The 26976-nt window shown below is 39.3% G+C and overlaps 1 protein-coding gene across 2 annotated transcripts in view; it reads right to left on the bottom strand.

Moving 5' to 3' along the window:
- Positions 1 to 26976, bottom strand: part of si:dkey-247m21.3 (5-hydroxytryptamine receptor 4) — a 45179-nt gene that overhangs the window by 10456 nt on the left and 7747 nt on the right. For both annotated transcript variants that reach the window (XR_009649788.1, XM_060891264.1), the window contains exons 2-6: positions 23471 to 23561; positions 23233 to 23376; positions 22270 to 22470; positions 20094 to 20247; positions 17975 to 18540 (exon numbers count right to left, since the gene is read on the bottom strand). Coding sequence is in view for 1 of the 2 variants with exons in the window: in XM_060891264.1 (XP_060747247.1) it covers positions 17975 to 18540; positions 20094 to 20247; positions 22270 to 22470; positions 23233 to 23376; positions 23471 to 23499 (1094 nt within the window). In the remaining variant the exon portion in view is untranslated. The remainder of the gene's footprint in view (positions 1 to 17974; positions 18541 to 20093; positions 20248 to 22269; positions 22471 to 23232; positions 23377 to 23470; positions 23562 to 26976) is intronic.

Below are 26976 nucleotides of genomic sequence, written 5' to 3' on the forward strand. Positions count from 1 at the left end.
CTTCAGGGACGTTTCATTAATTGCATGTTTTTAGATGGATGTGTTTTTTATTATAGTGATGTACATCTATAGTCTAAAATACCTTGTGGTACATACATTTTACCACAGCACACTTAAATTCTCCAGCCCTTTTTTCTGAGAAAAAAGCACTAAATGTGAAAGCGGACATATCTACAAGACCAAACTGATCATTGAACACTACAAACTGAGCTAGAAACAAGAAACAGGGGTGAAGATGTCTGAATACCAGTCAGAAGTGTGAGTTTGAGTCCCAACACCACTAATATGTCACTGCTCAGATGTGTTAAAGAGAAAGAGAGACAGAGAGAGAGTGAGAGAGAGAGAAAGGGAGAGAGAGTGAGAGAGAGAGAGAGAGAGAGAGAAAGAGAAAGAGAGAGAGAGAGAGAGAGAGAGAGAGAGAGAGAGAGAGAGAGAGAGAAAGAGCGAGAGAATAAATACCTCTGAGTAAGGGCATCTAACATTTTCCAAGCCTTTTCTGAAACTCAAGTGGCTCAAGCTAAAGTACCTCATACATCTTTGACTACACAGTACATTCATTCATTCATTCATCTTCTACCGCTTATCCGAACTACCTCGGGTCACGGGGAGCCTGTGCCTATCTCAGGCGTCATCGGGCATCAAGGCAGGATACACCCTGGACGGAGTGCCAACCCATCGCAGGGCACACACACACACACTCTCATTCACTCACGCAATCACACACTACGGACAATTTTCCAGAGATGCCAATCAACCTACCATGCATGTCTTTGGACCGGGGGAGGAAACCGGAGTACCCGGAGGAAACCCCCGAGGCACGGGGAGAACATGCAAACTCCACACACACAAGGCGGAGGCGGGAATCGAACCCCCAAACCTGGAGGTGTGAGGCGAACGTGCTAACCACTAAGCCACCGTGCCCCCCCTACACACAGTACATGCATCATTAAAAAGTTAGTTCCTCTCTACTAAAATGTTATGGTCATAAATAAATTTTACACACGACATGGTTGTTGCGGGAAAAAAAATGTTGCCATTTCTTGATATTCTCTCTTGTACTGTTTGCATGAATATTTACAGTCCTTAGATAAATATTTATTTCACACCACATAGAGAAAGCACACAATAGTATATTAGTACAGTACAAAAATGATGTAATTAGGTCTAGGTCTCTGATATTGTACTGTATGTGTGTCAGCCTCAGGGCTTGAATTTGGAACTTGCTGTTTTCACCATTGAACCACAAAGACCAGGCATAAAAATATCTCTGGCACCCTGAACCTTTTCGTGAGCCCACTTAACACGCAAAACCTGGGGGGTGTCTGCAGCAGAAAGAGAACCAGGGGATATGGGTGGCCAAAAAATATGCAGCCCCTCATGTATCAAGTACAAATAAATCTTTGTAAATCTTATTTTGATATGATGATCAAATCAGAGCATGGCCAAATAGTCTGAATGTGTAAAAACATCCCGAACATCTGTGGTAAATAGAAGCCAATCCCTGAGGATATGAGATCCGTTTCTGAACCGGAGTTCCCACGTTACTTGCTCATTTTGTAGTGCATGCTGTGCACATGTACAGATAAGCCATTGTCAGTGTAGTGACAAAACAGCAAATAAAAAATATTGACCTGCTTTTTAGTTCAGTTCATCCAAACCTAAGTTTCACCAAAATCTTCACCAGTAATCATCCATGACACTTCCGACTGTGTTGTTCTTTTGCAGGACAGACACTACCCTGTAATATTATAGCTGACAGATAGATGGGCACAGTTCACAAATCACTGACCTCTGTCTAGGAAATCTGATTTCCAATGTATTACATTCACACGATCGTTCTCTAAAGTGGGTCTGTGATTTCACAGCACACTATTAAATTACAGTTCTTAGAGTTTGCTGATTTGACTGCTCACTTGAATTTAAATGTTTAAATCTGAATCACCCTTAATCCTTTAGAAAATTTTCAGGAATAAAAACGCTCTATGGCTTCAGTTCCAACAGCTGGAATATTATTGTATACATTTGCATCTTATATTTGGTTGTTTTCAATAAAAACTGTACTATAAGGCTTTTTTATATATATATATAATAAAATGTAATACAACTTTAAAACTCCTAAATAATTTCCGAAACTTTGATTATTGTGTAGACTTTGTCATATTTTCCCAGTGACTGCATTGGTTTCCTCTGGGGTCTCTGGTTTCCTTCTATGCTCCAGAAACATGGCAGTAGGTCATTAAATTATCCCTAGGTGTGAATTTGTGTGTGCATGATGCCTGATGATGGCCTGGGGTACCAGTCAAGGTGCATTCCTGCTTTATGTTGCACAACCTGAGTAAACTTTGAATCTTACTGTCTTACTGAGTTTGTTGGTACTTTTAATAGTGAAGGCTTACTTATGACCTACAGTTCTAGAAACAGCCTTCCAAAAAGTGTTTGGGACTCAGACTCAGTATCAGTGTTTAAGTTTATGCTGAAAATTCATTTATTTAGTCAACCCTTTGGTTAATACGTTTGTGTCCCAGAGTCCCCTCATGTATGTTCCCTTCTGTTTCTCCCTTTAAAGTTATAATGTCATAGCTATATTCTTGCTGGAGTCCTTGCTTGCACTCTTCTAATTACTGAATATGTTGTTCTTCGGATGCTCCCTGTTCAGGGTCGCTACAACGGGTCATCCGAAATACCTGGCACGCGTATTTGATTTTTCTTACAAACTTTGCCGGATGCACTTCCTGGTTGAACCCTGACATTTTTTCCAGGCTTTGGATGAGCACTGGACCAGCGCCTGTGAGTTAACCCCTCAGTGGTTGTGTTGGTTTCCTGCTTTGGAATCGAACCTTGGCTGCAGCAGAGCGAGCTAAGTATTCTGCCGCTGGACGTCCAGGGAATACTCTGTGCCTCTGTGTGCATGTGTATGAACAGTTCACACTCAAGTCTCCATCACTGAACAGTTGGTAACTTCAATTTGATATGATAGGCTTAAAGTTAAAAATCAGTGATACATTTTTGTAACAATATCTCTGTAGTACATGGTTATAGAAGAGAAATTATTCATAAACACTCTATCAGCCAGATTCGGATGGCGTCCTTTTTGGGTCTGGTTCTTTTCAAGGTTTCTTCTTAAAAGGAAGTTTTTCCTTGGCATCCTCATCTCCGGCATGCTCATTAGGAATAAATTTAAAATTTTAATTGATTTTTTTATACTTTCAATAAAACTGCTTCGTGACAATGCCCAATGTTAAGTGCTTTATAAATGCAACTGAACTGAATGGAATGGAACTGAATTGCACTCTCTGTGCAGAGAAGGCCTAAAGAGTGAAATGTTTCAATGGAACATGTAATCTTTTTCCAAATGTGTTTTTATGACAACAGTTTCCATAATACTGCCAGTTTGAATAAATAGACAAACTAAAAAAAATACAAGACCAAAAAAAAAGATGGGAATTAAACAAGACAGCTCAGTACTGTCTGATTTGGTCAAACTGAGATTTTTTTTCCCCAAAGACGCTAAACATGTGCTGTCAAAATAACCCATAAATTATGTGTTCAATCAAAGTGCTATCAAATAATATTATGGGTAGAATTTATTTGACATGGCATTAACCTGGTAAAAGCAGGATATTTATGGCTCCAGAGATTAGATCTGTCCTAGTTCTGGCCAAAAATTGAAACAACATCTTTAGCCTTGGATTAAGCAGGATACCATTTAAACAATCAGTTCTAACCGAGATCAGTAATCTTCTTTCATTTCTACATGGTTCCAGCTCCAGTTCGGCATTCACCAGAGCAGGCAAGAGCAATGGTATGAGTGAAATTTTTTCATGCAATTATAGCTTCATATTGTTACCGTAGTTATAAAAAAACAACTCCAGTATGATAATGACTACAGGATTAGCTTGAGGATCTACCCAGGGTGGTACATCATAGATAAAACATGCTCCTTTAATTTCACATGACAGTTATTATGCTTGATCCATTATCTATTGTTCCACACAAACTCTCCCAAACACCTCCCACCCACAACAATCTTAGTTGCTTAGGAATCACATTTTACATCCATTATATCCAGGCCTTTTTAAACCAAAAACATGGGTAGTTATGTGGCGATATTATATATATTTCTCACATCACAATATTAGCCAATATTTGATCATAGCTTTTGATATTATAACATTAATACTAGTGTTAATTTCGTCAGAGGAGACGAGACGACATGTTCGTCAACAACCTTTTTTTCATGACTAAGACGAGACGATGACAAGACTGCACCACTGTCCAAAAACGCTAAGACTAAATTAACATGCATTATTGTTGACGAAAAAAGACGAGGCGAAAATGTTTTGTATAAAATTAAAAACTAAGATAAAATCTCTCTTCATTTTCGTCTACAATTCATCCATCCATCCATCCATTTTCTACCGCTTATCCGGGGCCGGGTCGCGGTGGCAGCAGTCTAAGCAGGGATGCCCAGACTTCCCTCTCCCCAGAAACTTCCTCCAGCTCTTCCGGGGGGAATGCCAAAGCGTTCCCAGGCCAGCTGAGAGACATAGTCCCTCCAGTGTGTCTTAGGTCTTCCCCGGGGCCTCCTCCCGGTTGGACATGCCCGGAACACCTCCCCAGGGAGGCGTCCAGGAGGCATCCGGAACAGATGCCCGAGCCACCTTAGCTGACTCCTCTCGATGTGGAGGAGCAGCTGCTCTACTCTGAGCTCCTCCCGAGTGACCGAGCTCCTCACCCTATCTCTAAGGGAGCGCCCAGCCACCCTACGGAGGAAACTCATTTCGGCCGCCTGTATCCGGGATCTTGTCCTTTCGGTCATGACCCAAAGCTCATGGTCATAGGTGAGGGTAGGAACGTAGATCGACTGGTAAATAGAGAGCTTCACCTTGCGGCTCAGCTCTTTCTTCACTACAACAGACCGGTATATCGACTGCATCACTGCAGAAGATACACCGATCCGCCTGTCGATCTCCCGCTCCATCCTTCCCTCACTCGTGAACAAGACCCCAAGATACTTAAACTCCTCCACTTGAGGCAGGAGCTCTCCACCAACCTGAAGGGGGCAAGCCACCCTTTTCCGGTTGAGAACCATGGCCTCGGACTTGGAGGTGCTGATTCTCATCCCCGCCGCTTCACATTCGGCTGCAAACCGTCCCAGTGCACGCTGAAGGTCCTGATTTGAGGAAGCCAACAGGACAACATCATCTGCAAAAAGCAGAGACGAAATCCTGTGGTCCCCAAACCGGACTCCCTCCCCCGACTGCGCCTAGAAATCCTGTCCATATAGATAATGAACAGGACCGGTGACAAAGGGCAGCCCTGCCGGAGTCCAACATGCACCGGGAACAAGTCTGACTTACTGCCGGCAATGCGAACCAAACTCCTGCTTCGGTCATATAGGGACCGGACAGCCCTTAGCAGAGGGCCCCGGACCCCGTACTCCCAGAGCACCCCCCACAGGTCACCACGAGGGACACAGTCGAATGCCTTCTCCAGATTCACAAAGTACATTTGGACTGGTTGGGCAAACACCCATGAACCCTCCAGCAACCTGGCGAGGGTATAGAGATGGTCCAGTGTTCCACGACCAGGACGAAACCCGCATTGTTCCTCCTGAACCCGAGGTTCGACTATCGGCCGAATTCTCCTCTCCAGTACCCTGGCATAGACTTTTCCGGGGAGGCTGAGGAGTGTGATCCCCCTGCAGTTGGAACACACCCTCCGGTTCCCCTTCTTAAACAGAGGGACCACCATCCCAGTCTGCCAGTCCAGAGGCACTGTCCCCAGCTGCCACGCGACGTTGCAGAGGCGTGTCAACCAAGACAGCCCCACAACATCCAGAGACTTGAGGTACTCAGGGCGGATCTCATCCACCCCCGGTGCCTTGCCACTGAGGAGCTTCTCAACTACCTCAGTGACCTCAGCTTGGAGGATCGACGAGTCCACAACTGAGCCCTCGGCCTCTGCTTCCTCAATGGAAGACATGTTGGTGGGGTTGAGGAGAACCTCGAAGTACTCCTTCCACCGTCCGAGGATGTCCCCAGTCGAAGTCAGCAGATTCCCACTCCCACTGTAAACAGTGTGCGCAGGGCACTGCTTCCCCCTCTTGAGGTGCCGGACGGTTTCCCCTCCTCGAACCGCCACCTTATTGTGGTGGAGGGGTTTCCGTGCCTGAATGATCCTAGGAGCTATGTTGTCTGGGGCTTTCTGCCCCTGGTAGGGTCTCCCAAGGCAAACAGGTCCTGGGTGACGGGCCAGACAAAGAGCGGTTCAAATACCCCTTATGAGGAATTTAATAGCAAGGTCCGTGACGTCGCCCGGTATGGCGCAACCGGGGCCCCACCCTGGAGCCAGGCCCGGGGTTGGGGCTCGCATGCGAGCGCCTGGTGGCCGGGTCTTACCCCACGGGGCCCGGCTGGGCTCAGCCCGAAGGAGCGACGTGGGGCCAATCTCCTGTGGGCCCACCACCTGCAGGAGGAACCTTAAGGGGCTGGGGCAATGTGGATTGGGTGGCAGTCGAAGGCGGGGGCCTCGGCGACCCAATCCCCGGACACGGAATCTGGCTCTAGGGACATGGAATTCGTCTACAATTGTCTCTGCTTTTTCATCAGCTGTTATGCCTTTAAAATATTCAGAACGAGTTCGCGGCTTCGCGCTGTTGCTCAAGTTACAGGTCCGCGAAGCGGATCCCGCTTATTACATTGCTACCTACCAAATAAATCGATAATTTAAAAAGAAGTTTATTGATTTAAAAGCAATTGTATTGTTTCCGCTAAAGAAAATAGTGCGCTCCGTCTCTACGGTTAGAATCCTGTGTGTCCATGGCAACGCTCTGTTTTTCATGGCAACGGTGTGTAATACTGTAGTTCGCAGCAGTCTGTTATCAAGAAATAAAATAGTGTGTGCGTAGAAAGAATTCGTCCGCACGCCGCTCAAAAAAAAAATAAATCCTGAGCACAAGTCCACCCTAGGTCTAGGCAGGATTTTTGTGTTAAATTATATTTCCTGTCGCTGCGCAGGCTCTTTTATTGTACATGACAGCTTATGTCCTGATGACCGGTCTTTGCATTACGATTAAAAGCACCATCAATAAAGTAAAAAATGTGATGTGCAGTCAAGTTCGAGTGTATGCACTGTTTAAACGAGTGTTCTCAACTTCTCACTGATACTTTTGTGATTCTCTGAGTTTTGACAAGTTTTATAGCCTTGATATTGTTTCTTATTCAAAAGTGGTATATATATACACACACCTACAGTTTTGATCTTAGGCTTTTCATTAAGTTATTTATTTCCACTATAACTCTTGTGTTCCTGATATTATTGCATTTAATGAGGCCAGAGTCAAGCTACAATTTTTTGACTACAACTAGACTAAAATTAAAAGACTTTTAGTCGACTAAAACTAAGACTAACAAAAAAGATATGTGAATGACTAAATATGACTAAAACTAACAAGGACATTTGGCACAAGACTAAGACTAAGACTAAATTAAAAATAGGTGACGAAATTAACACTTTAATTGCATACATTAATGCAACAACATATTTAAATGTACTTTGTTCTATGTAAAAGCCTGTAGTTTTCAGTTCTGATTGTTCAGATATTAATTAATTTTCTATAACAGCAGGCTGGTGAAAAACAGACAGTTTATAGCTGCTACAACATAAGTGAGAACAAGAACTTGTTTTATAGATGTTTCATTACATTGTAGGCAACAATAACCAGAAGGACGTTCAATAAAAGGCTTCGTTATTCAGTAAAAAATGTAATTGTAAGCAAATTTTGGTATAATTGACCTACAATAGCATGATTTATATCACCTAGACTTATGCACACATGAATACATGAAACAAATGCACACATGAAATCTAAAGCATCATTATCCCTAACCCATAAAAGGTAAATATTCAAACCAGCTGTTCATGATGGTGAGTAAAGAAAATACAGTTTGCCAAATCATAAATCTGAGCTCACGTGCAGGCCTTTTCCAACCTTGAAAAGGGTTTTTATTTGGAAAATATCTTGTTTTAGAAACCCTTGTGATATACTGCTGACATAAAGCCCTTTTACGGTGTTATGATGAGAGCAAGTGCACATGTCCAAGAAACATGAAATGAGTCCAAAGCGCATGATATTATCATTCCAGCAGATATTATTACTCCACACAAAGCCAGGTGTTAAACAGTTTATAGAGAAACAACCGAATGCACGAATTATAATGCTGCTCTTAACGGAATGCTGAAATACACTGTGGATTATTGTAAGTAGTTGGTATTGCCTGGAGATCTTTCTGATGTAGAACAATGTTTGTGTTGAAGGTTGCTAAAACATAGCCGAGACTGGGATCAATCTGAGATCTAATAACTGCATCAAGCTGCAGTGAAGGCTCGTAAAAGTGTGCAGTAAAATTGACAGGATACATTAACCCTGTGCTCCTGTATAAACCCACTCCCAATGTCAGCATGCCAAGCAACAGTTCTAGTAGTGATGGGAATTCCTGCTCTTTTGAGAAAGTCCACTCATTATTTTAACAATAACCAACTCCCCAAATATTTTTATAAGTAAAAATAAGTAAGTATTTTTTTTCCTGCTTAAATACATTAATAATTTAAAGTATTGTATGTGCTCTGTATCTCACAATATGTCTCTTTTTGACTGATACTTTTGTCTATCAATGCTTAAAGCATTCTCTGTACACATGACAATAAACTTAAAAAGCTGAATTTTAAGTTTATACAAAACCAAATAAAGAAGAGGTCACATTACAAATATCTAATCGTAAACAAGAACACAAATGATACGTGTGCACTATATGGACAAACAAAGAAATTAAAGTTTTATTTGATTAAGTAAACATCAAAAATTGGGGGCACGGTGGCTTAGTGGTTAGCACGTTTGCCTCACACCTCCAGGGTTGGGGGTTCGATTCCCGCCTCCGCCTTGTGTGTGTGGAGTTTGCATGTTCTCCCCGTGCCTCGGGGTTTTCCTCCGGGTACTCTGGTTTCCTCCCCCGGGTCCAAAGACATGCATGGTAGGTTGATTGGCATCTCTGGAAAAATTGTCCGTAGTGTGTGATTGCGTGAGTGAATGAGAGTGTGTGTGTGTGCCCTGCGATGGGTTGGCACTCCGTCCAGGGTGTATCCTGCCTTGATGCCCAATGACGCCTGAGATAGGCACAGGCTCCCCGTGACCCGAGGTAGTTTGGATAAGCGGTAGAAAATGAATGAATGAATGAACATCAAAGACGAATGAACACAACTAAACAGCTAAGAGTTTGATTCATTTTCACTGCAAGAGTAGCAGCTATACCTGCATCAACAAAATAAGCAGATAAACCTGCTTAAAATAAGTGTCAACAAAATCAATAATCAAATAATTTAGCAGTTACTGTATCTTACACAATTAAACAGCGTACATTATCATTACATTACATTACGTACATTACATTTGCCTAATTGATCCATGCTCAGTTCTCAGCCTTTTTGCCAGTTAAAGCAGTAATTTTGCTAGTTTACTTTTAATGCATGAAGTAAATTCACTTCATTTTTATTAGCATTAAACAAAAGCACACTTGTAATAGAGATAACCATGACAATTTGATAACTAACCATGACATCTGTTGCAAACTGGGAAAGCCGTATACATGGCGAAACTCTGACATTTCCTGTTATGATCTCATTTTTATTCATTTACAGTAAGTGTAAATTTAATACATTCAATTTTAAAAAGATTAATACGACCAGTTCAGATGGAAAATGAAAAACCACATTATCACATTAATTCATAAACATCATGCAGATTGTTCTCTCTCTAGTCTTTCAGTCAACTGATTACTCTCTGTTATTACACTGGTGCTAGAACAATTGAAGGTGAACTGTCTTGTTGACTACATTTTCATTTCCCTGGTTGCATACAAAACATTTGATGGGTAGAGTATATCTTTAGTGTATAAGATGTGATGCATCTTGATTTGCAGTTTTGTAATAATATAATAAAAAATACAAGACTGCAGTGGATTTTTAGCAATCTTTGACTTAAAATAAAAGACTAAAAATAAAACAGACCACAGTGAACAAACAAAAGTTAGCCAGGTGTGTCTTGTACTCCTGAATTGTTGTCCTAAAAATATACTGTGATATTACTGCTATCATATTTACAGACACAATGTGTATAAAAAGAAAGCTCAAGGTCACATCCTGTTCACCAGCCATACTTAAGACTGTTCAGCTGCTAAACATGTGTGCAGTGTGATCATCACGAACCCTCCCACAAGTGAACCATTAACCGGACGAAACACAAGAGGACATCTTTATGGTGTGGTGTAACAACAACATCCCTAATCTCAAACAGTGTCATAAAACACTTTGGAGCTGTTCCCTGTTTCAGGTGCCATACGTAAAGTTGATGAGTGTCGTGCACAGGCCTACCTGCTCTGGGTGACTTATTTACTTATATTTATTTAAGCTGATGAGTTATGGTATGAAGATGTGACATGCCACATGTTGAGGAGGAATAAAACTGTGACGGTGAAGCTGTTCTTGGAAAATAATAAGTGAAACAGACTTACTGGTACTGTTATCGCCCCAAAGACAGCATATCCTGATTCCTATTGCACCACAGCACAATTCATATTGGTATTATTTATATAAGTACATCATACTTTTTATACACTAATAGTTACATTTAATATTGTGGAACATCCATGAATCAAGTTTCTGTTATCACTTACATTTAATTCATTCTCTCACCAGCATCTAATTTTGCAGACAATTACTTAATTTAATAATTACATTAATAATTTATTAATGAACAATTACTCAACACTTCTTATCCATTTATGTTTGCGTGTAATGTAAAATGTCTGTGTAACATATATCAGCTATATACTGTAGATTTGTTCCCTCACCAGCATCTTTTTTCTTTCTTGAATTTAATAATAATAAGAAGAATTTTATTACATCACAGTTTGCCTCATGTTTCTGAAAAAAGTATCAACTCCTCTCACCTGAAGACTCTCCTGTGTCAGAAAAGACTCACAGATCATTAACCATATCAATGGTTTTCTTTGTTAAACAACAATCCGTTTAATCTGTTTATTATTAGGTTTAGATTAGATGGAGCGTAATCTATACAATCCTATGAATTTATAAATTATTTGGCCAAAGTCTTGTGGACACCTGACCATCAGACCATCATATTTGGTTCTTCTCCAAACTGTTGCTACAAAGTTGGAAGCAAGCAATTGTCTAGAAAGTCTTTGTAATCTGTAGAATTAAGATTCTACTCACTGGAACTAAGAGGTCCAAAAATGTTCCAGCATGATAATGCCCTTGTGCACAAAATGAGATCTATAAAGGCAATGTGCCAAGGTTGAAGTGAAAGATATCTAGTGGCCTGCACAGAGCCCTGATCCCAATGCCCATTAAACACATTTGTAATGAATTGGAACTCCAACTGATCCCCAGGTTTTCTGCTGAATTCAGTTCCAAACCTCTTATGCACTTGTGGCTGAATGAACCATTTACTGAAAATCCAAAGGAATTGGATATGAAATTGGCTGTTCAGTACTTAAGTATAGTGTATAAACCTGCGAATTGGAGCCAGAAATGTTATTAGGAAATGAATGAACATCTTCTGACCAATCAGAATTGAAAACTCAACAAAACTGTGGTATAAAGGTGTGATAAAGGTATATAATAAATAAATGGATAACAGGAACTAACTTGTTTCACAGTTGTTCTATGACATATATACATAACTATAAAGGGATAAATATGGATTTGTTGTAGTTCTTTAATAAATGCAAAATTATAATAAGCTGTGGTGTAATTGAAATTGAAAAATATGCTGTGGTGTAAAGGAAATAAAAAACATAGTGTGTTGTTCTTAAAACATAATCGACATAATTATGTTTCATGATGCCGTTCTGTTTCCATTCTGTTTAAAATCTTTCACCTATTCATTTTGTTTGTTCGTGTCAGCTTGATAATCCAGTATCATGCTGAATTTAAAAAAACCTCATGCAAGCAATTTCTGTCTCAGATTCTTCAGAAATCTTTCTTGGCATTAACAGAATGTACAGGCTTCGGCTTAGACTAAGCAGTAATACTGGTTGTATTAGGTTTTCACACTACCCCCACGTTCAAAGTTCTCTTGCAGAAGTGAACCTTTGCCAAGCTAATTGTGCACCATTTTCCACCAATCACAGGCACCTGAGTATATATGACGTTCTAAGTCCTGGCATTGCTTCATTAAGACAAGCTTCAGGATTCTTTGGAAGAAAAGGATAGCGATTTTTTCCTCAGAAATATAAACTACTGTGATTGACACTACAGGTGGGTGTTGGAAGCCTAGCAGCAGTGGGGTTGACGGCCAAACGAGGAAGCAGAATGTGAATTTTTTTCCCTCTACCTCCTCTGCAGCACCTATAATCACCACAATTATAATGCAGCAAGTGAGACAGTCCTCACAGCTCTCTTCTCTCTGGCATTACATAGTACCAAGTGTAAATATTAAAAGATATTAAAAGGAGAAAAGGATACCAGCTGCTTCTGAAATACTCAAACCACCCTGTGTGACACCAACATACCTGCTATGGACAGAGACAATGAGGTCACTTGCCCCGTCTGATATTTGATGTGAATATTAACTGAAGCTCATAACCTGAAAGATTTTATGTACTGCACTGCTGTCACGTGTCTGTACTGCTGCCACATACACTCTTCAGTCTTACACTAAAACCACCTGCCTAATATTATGTAGATTCTTCAAATCCTGGACTCAACAAGACCTCTGAAGGTGTGCAGTGGAATCTGGCACCAAGACATTATCTGCAGATGCTTTAAGTCTTGTAAGTAACGAGTAGCACCTCTATGGACTACACCCCACAAACGCTCGGTCAAACTGAGACCTGAGGAACTCGGAGGCCAAGTCAACACCTTAAACTCTTTGTCATGTTTCTCAAATCATTCCTGAACACTTTTGCAGTTTCAGGGAGCATTATAATGTGGAAAGAGGTCATTGCCATTAGAAAATACAATTGGGGTGTACAAAAGGGGTGTACTTGATCTGCAACAATGTTTAGGTAGGTGGTATGTGTCAAATTATTCACATGAATGACATAACCCAAGGTTTATGTAGCTTTGTAGCACTGTGTTCTTATACCTTTCTATCATAGCCAGCATCCTTTTTTAGCAAGTTGTGCTACTATAGCTCTTCTGTGGGATCAGGCCAGACAGGCCAATAATGTGAATGAAAAATTATTTGAAATTTTGTACCTTAAATTTTACAGTTGTCTGGGTTGCAGTAAATTGAAGTAAATATAAAACATACACAGTCGTACGCAAAGGTTTAGGAACCCCTGACAATTTCCATGATTTTCATTTATAAATATTTGGGTGTTTGGATCAGCAATTTTATTTTGATCTATCAAATAACTGAAGGACACAGTAATATTTTAGTAGTGAAATGAGGTTTATTGGATTAACAGAAAATGTGCAGTATGCATCAAAACGAAATTATACAGGTGCATAAATTTGGGCACCCTTGCCATTTTGTTGATTTGAATACCTGTAACTACTTAGCACTGATTAATTGGAACACACAATTGGTTTGGTGGCTCATTAAGCCTTGACCTTCATAGACCGGTGCATCCAATCATAAGAAAAGGTATTTAAGGCGGCCAAATGCAAGTTGTTGTTCTCTTTGTCTCTCCTCTGAAGAGTGGCAACATGGAGGCCTCAAAACAACTCTAAAATGACCTGAAAACAAAGATTGTTCTACATTATGGTTTAGGGGGAGGCTACAAAAAGTTATCGCAGAGATATAAGCTGTCAATGTCCACTGTGAGGAACATAGTGAGGAAATAGAAGACCACAGGTACAGTTCTTGTTAAAGCCAGAAGTGGCAGGCCACGTAAAATATTGGAGAGGCAAAGGTGAAGGATGGTGAGAACGGTCAAAAACAGCCCACAGACCACCTCCAAAGACCTACAACATCAACTTGCTGCAGATGGTGTCACATCGTTCAACAATTCAGCGCACTTTGCACAAGGTGAAGCTGTACAGGAGAGTGATGCGAAAGAAGCCTTTTCTGCACACACGCCACAAACGGAGTCGCTTGAGGTATGCAAACGCACATTTGGACAAGCCAGCTTCATTTTGGAATAAGGTGCTGTGGAGTGAGTTATTTGGTCATAACAAGTGGTGTTATGCATGGTGGCAAAAGAACACAGCATTCCAAGAAAAACACTTGCTACCCACAGTAAAATTTGGTGGTGGTTCCATCGTGCTGTGGGGCTGTGTGGCCAGTGCCGGTACTGGGAATCTGGTTAAAGTTGAGGGTCGCATGGATTCCACTCAATATCAGCAGATTCTTGAGAATAATGTTGAGGAATCAGTCACAAAGTTGAAGTTATGCCAGAACTGGATATTTCAACAAGACAACGACCCAAAACACTGCTCAAAATCTACTCGGGCATTTAAGCAGAGGAACAAGTACAATGTTCTGGAATGGCCATCCCAATCCCCAGACCTGAATATCATTGAACATCTGTGGGGTGATTTGAAGCGGGCTGTCCATGCTCGGCAACCATCAAACCTAACTGAACTGGAGATGTTTTGTAAGGAGGAATGGTCCAAAATACATTCATCCAGAATCCAGACACTCATTACAGGCTATAGGAAGTGTCTAGAGGCTGTTATTTCTGCTAAAGGAGGCTGATGTGATGTGACCATTGATGTGATTTTTCTGTTGGGGTGCCCAAATTTATGCACCTGTCTAATTTCATTTTGATGCATATTGCGCATTTTCTGTTAATCCAGTAAACCTCATTTCACTACTAAAATATTACTGTGTCCTTCAGTTATTTGATAGATCAAAATGAAATTGCTGATCCAAACACCCAAATATTTATAAATGAAAATCATGGAAACTGTCAGGGGTTCCTAAACTTTGAATACGACTGTAAATGTTTTATATCTTACATATCACATAATTCAGTACCTTTGTTCATTTGGCTGATGCTTATGTACATGTAGAATACATGCAAGAGTCACCACACAAGCTTCACCTCAGGGATATAACCATAGCAGCTTGGAGGTGCAGGGATTTGAACACCCTGTTTTCTGATGTGTGACTCAAAGCTGTAATGACTGAGCCACCAGAATTCACTCAGCTGCATGACTTTGCTTCAGCACAATTTTTTAGTGTGGGTTAATTCAGTGGTATATTTGGTTGAAGTCACTCAGTAGTTAAGGCTTTTATTTACACATTAGTCACTCGCAGTTACATTACTGCAAAATCTATTGAGTTTTTACAGTGTAGAAAAGTAGCTTTTGAATAAATTATTGTCTAATTTATTTCTAGAAGGTTTTGCAAAGAACAATATATGTTCGTACCTTATTATATACATTAATACATATATTAAGTTTCAGTATGGTCACTATTGCTGTTTAATTTCTGTGATATCCTTTATAGGTATTCAGTTTGCATGATGCTCAACTTGAGGCTATATATAGATTGATATCAGCCCTCTAAAACCATCACCGGCAGTCTTACAATCAGCTTCTATTTAGATTGAGTAATTAAATATATTACAAAAACCACATCTGCTTTGACACATTCACTATTATTATTGCTTAGAAATGCAACAAAATATATTTCAAATTTTTAATACTTTTTAAGTATTATGCTCTTCTACAGTCAATGTATCTAATAAATACCACAATACAAAATTAAAAAATAAAACTGAAAATAGAAATTAGGACCTGGATGTCCAAAATCTAAAGAAAAGTGCAATAGAATTAAAATGTGTAAAAGCACCCACAGCCAGTAATTGTTCAAAAACAAACCATAAAGAGGCAGCGGCTGTGAAGGCAAATAAAGCTACTCAAATCACAGAAGGTCGGCCCAGCTGCTGTAATCTGTCTAATCACAGCAGAACAAAAAGGTCACAACATTAATCAGGAGATTCATTTGTTTGGAAGGGAAAAATTCCCATGCAAAGTAAGATAAATGCACAAGTAAAAGGGAAAATAAGCAGTTTAAAAGATTTTACACACAACACATAAAGTCTTATAAGCAACGAGTATGCCACAGTCACGCCCACCGACAGCCAGCATGATGGCACGTCGCCCAAATCCTCTCCTCCAAAGCCACTACAGAGACGACTACAAAACAACATGCCACTGCCAAGCAAAAAAAAAAAACAAAACTGTGGACTTTGCACCACCCTTCTAAAGCGGTCCCTACTTTAATTCAAGGCAATAATCTCATGTTTATTTTTTTTTACCTCTGAGAAATGGCTGCTGTGTCCTGAACAGACCTTTGCCATATTGCATTTGCATCTATTCAAAATTCACATCACTTCAACAGAAATGAAGCATCTCTGACAATCTGCATAGTAAAACCTTTTGACCTAGACAAACCAAAACAACAGTGCAGGGCAAAGTAACACACACACAAATACACACACACAAACACACACACACAAAGGGTTGGTGTGCAGGTGGGCCTGTCAGTATATACCACTACTGTTAAATAAACTGTGTATTTACTGTTAGTTTGAATGCATTAGCCTGCTGTGGGCTGTTGTTTGTGATTTTCTCACATGCCAATATAGAAAAAAACAAAGAAAAATGCAGCTTTGAATTTAAACTGTATTTTAAAAAGTACCCAATTAAAGTATGCCTACTCAAGCGTGCCGATTTTTTATTATCGTAATTTTAAAGATTGAGCCAGAAAACTAACAAAAAATCAATCTCTTATCTTAAACAGCATTGTTGTCACTATTTAGGCAACATCATACTTTTTTTTTTTTAAATATTAAAACACACCATAGAGTGAAATAATAAAATAGCTGACACAGGCACACTACATAGACAAGATTTCTATTCAGGTCCATGAATGTCTTCCTCAAACAAAGTTGGAAGGACACATTTGTCCAGAATATCTTTGTATGCCGTATGCTGTAGCAATTTCACTATCACTAAGAAGCTCAATACCTTTGACAATACCCTTAAGCACAAATCAAGCTCCATGGAGACATGGTTTTCCAAAGCTGTTATAGAAGACCTTGAGTGTCCTGCATGGAGCCCTGATCTCAGCCCCACTGAACAGCTTTGGAATGAACTAGAACACTGACTGAATCCCAGGTCTCACTAAAGCTCTTGTAACTAAATGATCCCCACAGCCACATGGGAAAATCTAGTGGAAAGCCTTCCTAGAAGAGTGAAGCTTACTATAACAGTAAATGGGGAATAGATATGTAATGGGATGTTAAAAAAAGCACATACTGTATGGATCTGATGGCTCACAAACATTTGGCAATCGTGTAACTAAAATCAACAATGTGAGCATGTGCCATCCATCATTTCTGAAAGTGAATAATAAAAGTGAAATAGATACGACATGAATACTGACATTTTTTAAATTACGATTAAATGAATAGCCCGGTGTCTTTCTTCCTAATCTCTGTCTGCTGTATCTTTAGTGAATGTCTGTTTTATCAAAATCCTATTATTGTTCAAGTGTAACAATTGGCATAAATGTTTACAGTGTGCATGTTACTCCTTTTCTCTTATCAGCACAAAATGCACAGCAGCCAGCAATTTTTCTTTAAAGACACACCAAGCGTGAAGCAGGACTTCATTATAAGTGAGTTTCGAGTAAACAGGTTTTCTGTCATTTCTCAGTGCAGGGAAAGATGAAATTCTTTCCATCACACATGCACTACAGAAAGCCAGTGGAATAAGGCTGAGATAAAAAGGACATTCATTGGGTCTACAGCACTATAGGTGAATCTGAAATGAACATCAGTATGAAATGATTACTATGCATGACAAAACACAGAGTCTGTCTGCACTTGACCCATGAAAACATGTCCCCGGAAACCTACAAAAGATAAAGCTTTCATATACTAGGTAATCTTTCATTTTAAGTAAAGCGTTATGTTCAAGAAAGGAATTACTGTACCTGAGCGCAATTGATGTTCCGTTCACAGATGCTGAGCAATGTCTGCTTGGACTAAAGCTTCCCTGGCGGGCATAGCGCATGTCCCCACAGCACAGGATCATGAGGAAGGCTCTCCGAAAAGCCCGGTTCAGAAAGGCATAAAGGAATGGGTTCAAGCCTGAGTTAATATATCCCAGCCACAGCCATGTGGTCCACATCTGCCATGGTACACTGTATTGGATGAAGGGGTCCACCACGTTAGTGACAAAAAACGGAGCCCAGCACAGACAGAAGCAACCCATAATGACTGCCAGTGTCTTGGCCGCCTTGGTTTCTATTTTCATGCGGCTGGAGCCGGGGTGTTCGTGACTGTAGTAAGAGGATATGGGAGTGGATCCGGCACGCCGCAGCATTCGGATCTGCCGAGCGTGCTCCATAGCTGTCACATAGATGCGCTGGTAGGCGAGGACCATCAAACACAGAGGCACGTAGAAGGCCACGGCTGAGCAAACGAGAGCATATGGTCGGTTCACCATGAATATGCAGGACGTCCTGTTTGAGCCGTGGCTTAGCTTCCTCTCCTCAATCTGAAGTATGAAACAAACAGTACAATCAAGTCAAGCTGAGTGATGAGGATTTCTTCCATTTTCATGGAAATCACCAGTGACAGTAATTTCCGATGTTCCAATTTTGGTCTAAATGGCTACAGTAAATGGCTGCATTCACTTTGTATCACTATCTTACAAGCATCTGCTGTACACTCTGTGTGTAATTGTTTAAACAATGGACTACCTTTAGACTGTAAAATATCTCTTTGTGGCCTTGTGTTGGTTTCAGTATCCAGTTTTGCCTAGCTTGCCTAGATTTGACTGTTTTTCCATGTGTCTAGTATCGATATCCTGTATCTATATTTACAATTTGCTTACATGCCAAGAGGGATCTGTCAGCTCTTAGAGTTGTTCTTCTACACATTAAGAAATTCATATGAAATGGTGGACTTTAATTTGTTGATTTAATGCTACAGCATGGTGTATATAACGATATATAACGGTATCTAAATGTGTTTGTGTATTCTAGTGTGTGTCAGGACTCTGCCTGGACTTTGGTCATGTGCCTTTTGTTTATGTTCCTTGTTCACGTGTCTGCCCCGCCCTTGTCTTTTCCTCCCCGCCTCTGCACACCTGTCCCTCATGTGTCATGATTATTTGTATTATTTAATTGAGCCGCGTTGCCTCGTGCAGCGCGGAATCCTAGTGTCTTCTGTTGTCTATGTCTGCTGTTGTCTTTGTCTGGTTTGTCTCTGTCCTGTTTAGTGGTTTTTTGTTAATAAATCCTGTTTTTTTGTTAAAGCTGTCCTGCATTTGGGTCCGTTTTTATCCCACGCCCGTGACAGTGTGATATTTTCTCCACTTATATCACAATGCTGTTGAATTACCGATTCTGATTTTGTGTTAATTTTCTGTAACAGCAACTCTGAAATTCATTATAAATTTATTAAAGTGCTTGTTCTTATAAGTCACAGCTCCAATTAAGTCTATTTTAAAAAGTATAATGGTGAAATATTCTATGAGATGTTTATTTAACATATTTGAAGGAGTCTCCAGTGTCAAGGTAACAGTTAAAGAACAAGCTCACAGACACAGGAAAGACATCTAAATGGAATTTGCCCTTTCTTGTGTTCTTGATTTTTTTGTACTTCTTATTATTCCTATTCTTAATAAATTCAATAGAGGAAAAACAGAAATGCACATACAATCTCCACAATTTAACTGATTATTTAATGAGGTTGAGTTACTTATAATTAACTAATAATGATATATTGAACAAACAAAACTGTTGCGTTTTTATTATTTTCACATTGGTTCAGTTGCACAGGCAAAATTGTGAAATTCAATGATCATTTCTCACAGCATGTCTCCAACCAGCTGCATTCTAATGGACCCTGATCATAGACTGTGTATGTAAAACTCGGGTCGCAGCGGTAAAGCTCAACTCGGCCCTGCAGCAGCCACACATTAGCCAAATGAGCTCCTTCTCTGTGGTGGCAGGTTCTAGTAAATATATCTGTCGTTTGGTGCGTTTGCAGAATAGTATTTCAGGCACGCTGGCTCTGAGTCAAGTAATCTGACGAACCACTTACAATGTCCTCAATGCCAATCACATTCCAGTTCTGCATGATGGGGAGAAAGGAGATGAACAAGGGGATAACCCAACACCCCCCCAGCATCAGAGACACTCTCACAGGCGTCATCTTGTTCCTGTAGACCAGCGGCTGGCAGCAGATTGCATAGTACCTGCCACACATGAGGCACATAAGTGAATATTGGCATGTGATTAATAGATATCATTGACTAATCAGTCATCTTGCAAAACCACCTCAAAACCCCCATTGTGCCACTTTTTCATATTGATTTCACCCAACCTTGTGAATCATATAATTTTTTCATACTGTAGCATTTTTCCTGACAGGCATGAGGCAAAAAAGAAAAACAAACATGAGTCATCACTCTGCGGGGTGGAGAGAGAAGAATGAATGGCATCGTGGGATGGATAAAATTGCTAAGTCGGAGGCAAGGGTGCAAAAATGTGCATGTGTGAAAATGAGTCTCTGTGTGTGTGTTTGAGATGTGGAAAAAGAGAGCTGGAGAAAGAACAAGTGTTGATGCCTCATGGACCAGGTGCAGTCCAAGAGCCACAGCTGTTCTCTCTAAAGCCATGCAGGATTGCATCATCATAATATATAAACACTGATAATAATGCATGTTAAACACTACAAATACGCATCATCTTCCCAGGGAGACTACGGTAATAAAGACATGCAATGTCGTTTTGCTTGTGTGGCCATGTGTTGCGTTTTGTTCAATGTATTCATATTATGTGGAATGAATGTTTCTGGTGTGTTCACACGCTCAATAACGTTGAGAAATTTTTTTCACCTTCTGTGTTTTATGTAAAACACGCAAACGGGATGCTACTGTTACTGTTTGTTCAGTTTATTACATATGATTTTAAAATAATTGAAAGTAATTAGAATGAATGAATGAATTAGTCAGCCATGTTTTGTATCATAATAGCTACAAGTTGTACAATTCACTTAAGTTTTTATAGTTAAGTTGTTTGTATGTATTGTTATTACATCGATATGTGCTAAAGCAATAAAGTGAAGCTCAGTAATAATAACTGAAGTGCTATTTGTGTTGTTCTGTAGTAGTTAATGATGTTGTGGAACAAAACTATACAGTGAAACACACAAAAACTCATAACTAATGTCGGCTGTGTTACTGAGTTGTTATTCAGTAGAAATGTGGAGCAGCATTATACACAGTAATCCATTAATACTTCTTATTGTTTTAAAGAAAATGGTAACCCTTTATTTTAAGGAATACATAAAAGGCGTTAATTTAGGCCTTGCTCTTTGTTAATAATTTCCCATATTAGACACTGATAAATGAGACATTGTTCATGAATGCATGGTTGGCTTTTAAAAGTGTAAAAAAATATGAAATGTCCTTTTTATGCAAAGCATTCAGCATAAAGTAATGATCTGAATTACACACATTATTAATGCAATATCTATATTTCTAGCATTTTGAAGGCACTACTATAACATGGCCCATATTGAGGCTTAAATATACATATATTTAGTAATTAAGACTCAGTAACTACTGTTTAGTTAATAGTGGACTCCGAATAAGATATTTACTCGGCAGTTAAGTAGTAATGTTCTTTGTGTATGGTTATTTTTTTTCATTCTTTTTAAAATCACTTATACAGTTATACAGTTAAACAGTTATACAGAGCCTTTATATTATTACTAATTACCATGTAGCAGGAGACTTGTGAGAAAAAACAATAGCATAACTCCAGACAAAATTATAATCAGTCTGTGAATGCTGGATTACAGGCTAAACATTTAAACATTTTAACATTTATAGGCTAAACACAAAATTCACTGATGAAAAGAGCAAACAGAGAGTGCCACTGAATCTGAAGTGCATCCATACATACTTATGACACAAAGAACCAATCAGATGAAAGTGATTAATAAACACAGTTGTATCAGCCTTGCGCCTTTGCATGGGTTATCAGCATTGATTTTCAATGACCTGCTCTAATGAGGGCTTTCTATCATTATGATAAAAAGCCCCACAGTTACAAGACCATGCAGCTCAGATGGCTAACAAGGCAGCTGTGTAATAAACAGGAAGTGCCTTGTAATTCAGCACACAATGATTATTCTGTGTAGATGGCAAATTTTAGGTTCAGCTCTCAGGGGCTAGTTAATAAGACCTCATTAGTCTGTGTGATGCTTGTACCTGTCTAGGGCAATGCAGCACAGGTGCAGTATGGAGGCTGTGGTAAGCAGCACATCCAGCGAGGTGCGCACCAGGCAGAACGTGTCTCCGTATCTCCAGTCGCCTGTGGTGAGCTCTATCGCTGCAAATGGCATCACTAAAAGAGCCACCAGGAGGTCTGCAAATGCCAGGGAGACAATGAAGTAGTTGGTTTTCTTCTTCCTAACATTAGGGACAAGGGACATGTCAATTAAATCAGCGATCAGTGTAAACAATACTCCAAACATTCAGCTTCAAATGGGGTTATGTTTAGTTTTTCTGTCGCATAGAGTCACTTAGAGTCAGAAACCTCACCATCATGTGTGATTGAGACACTGAACAACTGCACAAAACCATGCAGGTTCCATAATGCTAAATTGGTGACTAAATTACTGCTTAGCTAAATTAATCATCAAAATTAAGAAGCAAACTTCAGACACCAGAAAGTGATAGAAGTACAGTCACTTCCAGCAGTAGCTCTTTCATATTAGAGGCTAACAAATTAGGTAAGTTTAGGCTAGGAATATGTTAAGTAGTGAAAACCAAACACTAGCAAGTTAGCTAACATCAGAATATTTGTGCTGTATATTATGTAAACCAGGTTGTCATGATTGCTATCAAGCTTATAAACTTCAATTAAAACCATTGGACATGTAGGAACTGACATTGAGTAAAATGTGTCTCATTAGCTTGGTATAAATAAATAAATGTAATCGTAATGATATGACTTCAAAGTATTCTCATTAATAGGATTTTTAATGATATATTACTCAATAAAATTGCACCTGTAGGCCTTAGCTCTACCATGATTCCATATCGAATCCTGTTCTAATGGAAACACACCTAATGATTTGACAAATGATAAATCAGCGTAATTCAAATTCAAATTGTAAATTGATTGATTCTGTGATTGAAGGTGACATCACTGAAAGGAAGTGCCCTTACCTCAGCTGCCTGTCCCTCGAAAGAGCCACCATCACCAGCAGGTTACCAAGGACAGTCATAATAATAATAGAAGCCAGGAAGAAGGTCAAAAGGATTCTCTCCAGGGGGTTAAAAATGTGCTCACTCACCACTTCATCAACTGATCTGCAGTCAACACAGGAACATGGTTTTACAATATAATATGAGTATTTACAAAAGCATGTAAAAAAAAATACTGATGTAATGTGTGTTTTTTTACTCTTCTGTGGGGTCGGCCGTCGTGGCCATCACTGGTCATCTGCATGGAGACAGTCCGACGGGATTCCTCCACACTAAACACTGCAGCGCCTCTGCAAATACACAAAGCAAGCTCAATTTCTCACATCACAAAACTCAATCATTTTCCTCCAGCATTGAGTCCAAAGTGAGAGCACTGGGATTAAATCGTATCATAGCTTTAGAATCCAAACTTCTGAACAAATATACCACAATACAAATATTTGCAGTGTGTGCTCATGAGATAATGGCATTGCTCTCCTTTAACACCTTCACTCCTACACTGAGATAATTGTGCCACTTTATATGATCATGCTGTCATGTTGATGGTGACATCATACATCATACTGATTCACCATAACCTAACACAATTAGATGCATAGGAAAGGTTCTGAATAACCACCACAACCTTGACCAGTGCATTTATAGATAAATAATTAATGATGGGGTGATGTGAGATGTTTTTATTATTATTTTTTACCTTTATTATTACTTTTATATCCCCAAAAGCTGTTATTTTCCTAGAACGGCATGTATAAAATATTTATTTCTCATGCCACAACAATACGCAAAGTAAAATTTTTACGTTAATTAAAGAATAACACTACTTTTCTCATCAAAACAAATTAGTTCTTGATATCACTTCTGTTAATGTGGGTGTGATCAGTCATTTCCTCATCAGTCTCGGTTTTTCTCTCCGTGTTAATAAGGCATCAGATTCTTACTAAAGTGTAAGTTGTTCCTAATGAAACAATAAGCTGAGCAGCCATTATTTATTACATATACTGTACAAACCACATCACTGCCATGATAGGGGTTCAAGCCCCATGGACACCAACAATGGCAGCTTGGTAGTGCTGGGGGTCAAAGCCCTAACACTTTGAGCCGTAACCCAGAGCCTTAACCGCTGACCCAGAAAAGCCTTAATCATCGTTATGAATAATGGTGCTGAGGTATATCTGGCTTTATTTTAAGACTAAATTTCTTTAGACATGACACTGGAGGGAAAATCAAGATGATCAAATAAAAACTACATTTCCACACACCGTGGACACACACACACAGACACTCTTACTTCATCATCATGCTATCAGCACCGGGATCTAAGTGCTCTGGAGTACTAGGCATTTTTATTTAACAGTCACATGATGGCCAGAACAGAATGAGGACAGGTGGCAGGTAACCTTTCAACCTTTGGATGTATAATACTGTAGCTGTAACCATTTAGCGCTAGCCATCAAGAATATAAAAGCAACAGGGTTTACACACGGATGAAACCTCAGAGGTTGCTGTGAAGCGGTGTAATGAAGCAGAGATACTATTAACATCCTCAAGTTGATTCTTTTCCCTTTAGTTACATATACATGAGAGTTTTATTCTTCTTATTCCACAGCAATTTGCCAAAACTGCCCATGTTTTATTTATTACATAATAACAGCTAATAGAAAATAAAATCTTATAGAAGAAGAAGAAGCAGAAGAAGAAGATGCAACCTTTATTTTTGTCACATACACATTAAAGCACAGTGAAATTCTTTTCCTGACATATTCCAGCTTAGGAAGGGGTCGGGCACAGGGGCAGCCATGATACAGAACCCCTGGAGCAAAGAGGGTTAAAGGAGACTTGCTCAAGGACCCAACGATTGAAACACTTTATTTGCTCATTGTTCAGGAAACAGGTTAGTTCCTGTTATCACCAATGTTATAGCAACTAGAAACACCAGACTCTCTTTTCTCTCTTTTACTTTAGATAAAACATTCTATACCACTACCCGTTACACAGCACTGCACTCCTTCCATAAATGTTAGATTAACATAAAATATAATTATATGAACTTATGATTACTTTTATTCTATTACTACTTTGTTACTGCTGGTACACAGATATCAGTTGTACTATTGTTGAAAATTAATCACCACTTTCTGACCAATCAGGATCCATACTTCTGCAGTGCTAGGGTATAAAGGCATTATAATCTATCTAAGTAAAAATATTATATTTCTGATTCTGCTGTAACTTTCTATCAGCTGCTATTTGATTGGGGAGCTAACTGAAGCAAATGCTAGCTCTAAAGTTAGCTAGCTAACAATGAAACAGGTCATTTTTCATGTAAAAAATAAAAAGACACATCAATGGGTAATCTATGGTCTATAACTGATAAAACAAATCAAAATAAGGCTACATTTTTGGCATCCATCTCACAATTTTTAAAGAGAATTATTGAAATTCTATTTGAAAGCGTTTGCCACAGTAAAAACACATAGAATGAAGTGAAGCTGTACACACATCATGCCAAACAATGTACAAGGAATGCCTTTGGACCGGGTGAGTAAACTGGAGTAACCAGAGAAAGCTTCTGAAGCACAGTGAGAATATGCAAACTCCACACACATTGCAAAGGCAAGAATTAAACCCCCAACCGTTGCTAACTACTAACCACCATGCCCCCTAATTATGGTTTATCCTGTTTTCATGTTATGGAATATGAATCAGTCACCATCAGCCATGTTATAGACTCAGTCCAAGGTGTAGTGAAAATGAACAAGCTGTACCATTTACTATATTATCCTTCAAATGCGCTTTTAGGAGAATATGATAAATAAAAAATATGATTAATTGAGATTACATTCTATAGGCAAAGCATAGTGTTTTTTTTATATATTTTTTATACATTTCTGGTTACAATAATAAAATTTTTTTACAATTTCCATCCCATCTAATATCACCACCAGCCACCACTGCTTTCAAGGCAAAACAGCATATCAGAGTCATGCAGTAATGCCATGAGAAAGCGCAAGCTATTAATGTGCACTTTCAAATGTGACATATATTTAATCGCCTCCAAACCTTTACATTTGCGTACAAAAGAAACCAGACAGGCTTTTATGAAGTTCCTAACTTCAAAAAAAAGAAAAGAAGAGAAAAGAAAAGAAGAGAAAAGAAAAGTAAATTAAAGTAAAGAAATAAAAAGAAAAGAAAAGAAAAGAACTGCATTATATAAGGACTTATTCTAAAAACAAATGAAACGTACATTCAAATACATTTAAGCACTGAAGCTTTAACAGGTAGTAATATCAAATGAAAGGTCAAATAAAGGTCATATACAAAGAAAAAGGCCACACACAAATCACAAAACCACAAATCACACACACAAACACACACACACACACACACACACACACACACATTTAACAGTTCTACACATGTACAGGGATGATTGAGTTATCCTGAAAGGCTGAGTACAGAAGAAATGCTCTACATTTTTACACTATTAACCCACTGAGCAGTTAACAAAGTGGATTCAACTCAGTAAACACAGAAGAGAAGTGTTCGCCCAGCTGGTAATCAGAAATTTGAATATGGTTAAAATAGTTGTGTATGCACATGAGCAACAAATTAATGTACAAACTGGTGGTCATGCTGTGGGGGGCATTTCTTTTTGTTGCCATTGTTTGAGTTAAATTGCCATCACTGCAAATCAAGCCAAAA

Source organism: Tachysurus vachellii, chromosome 17 (genome assembly GCF_030014155.1).
Source record: "Tachysurus vachellii isolate PV-2020 chromosome 17, HZAU_Pvac_v1, whole genome shotgun sequence".
Taxonomy (NCBI): domain Eukaryota; kingdom Metazoa; phylum Chordata; class Actinopteri; order Siluriformes; family Bagridae; genus Tachysurus; species Tachysurus vachellii.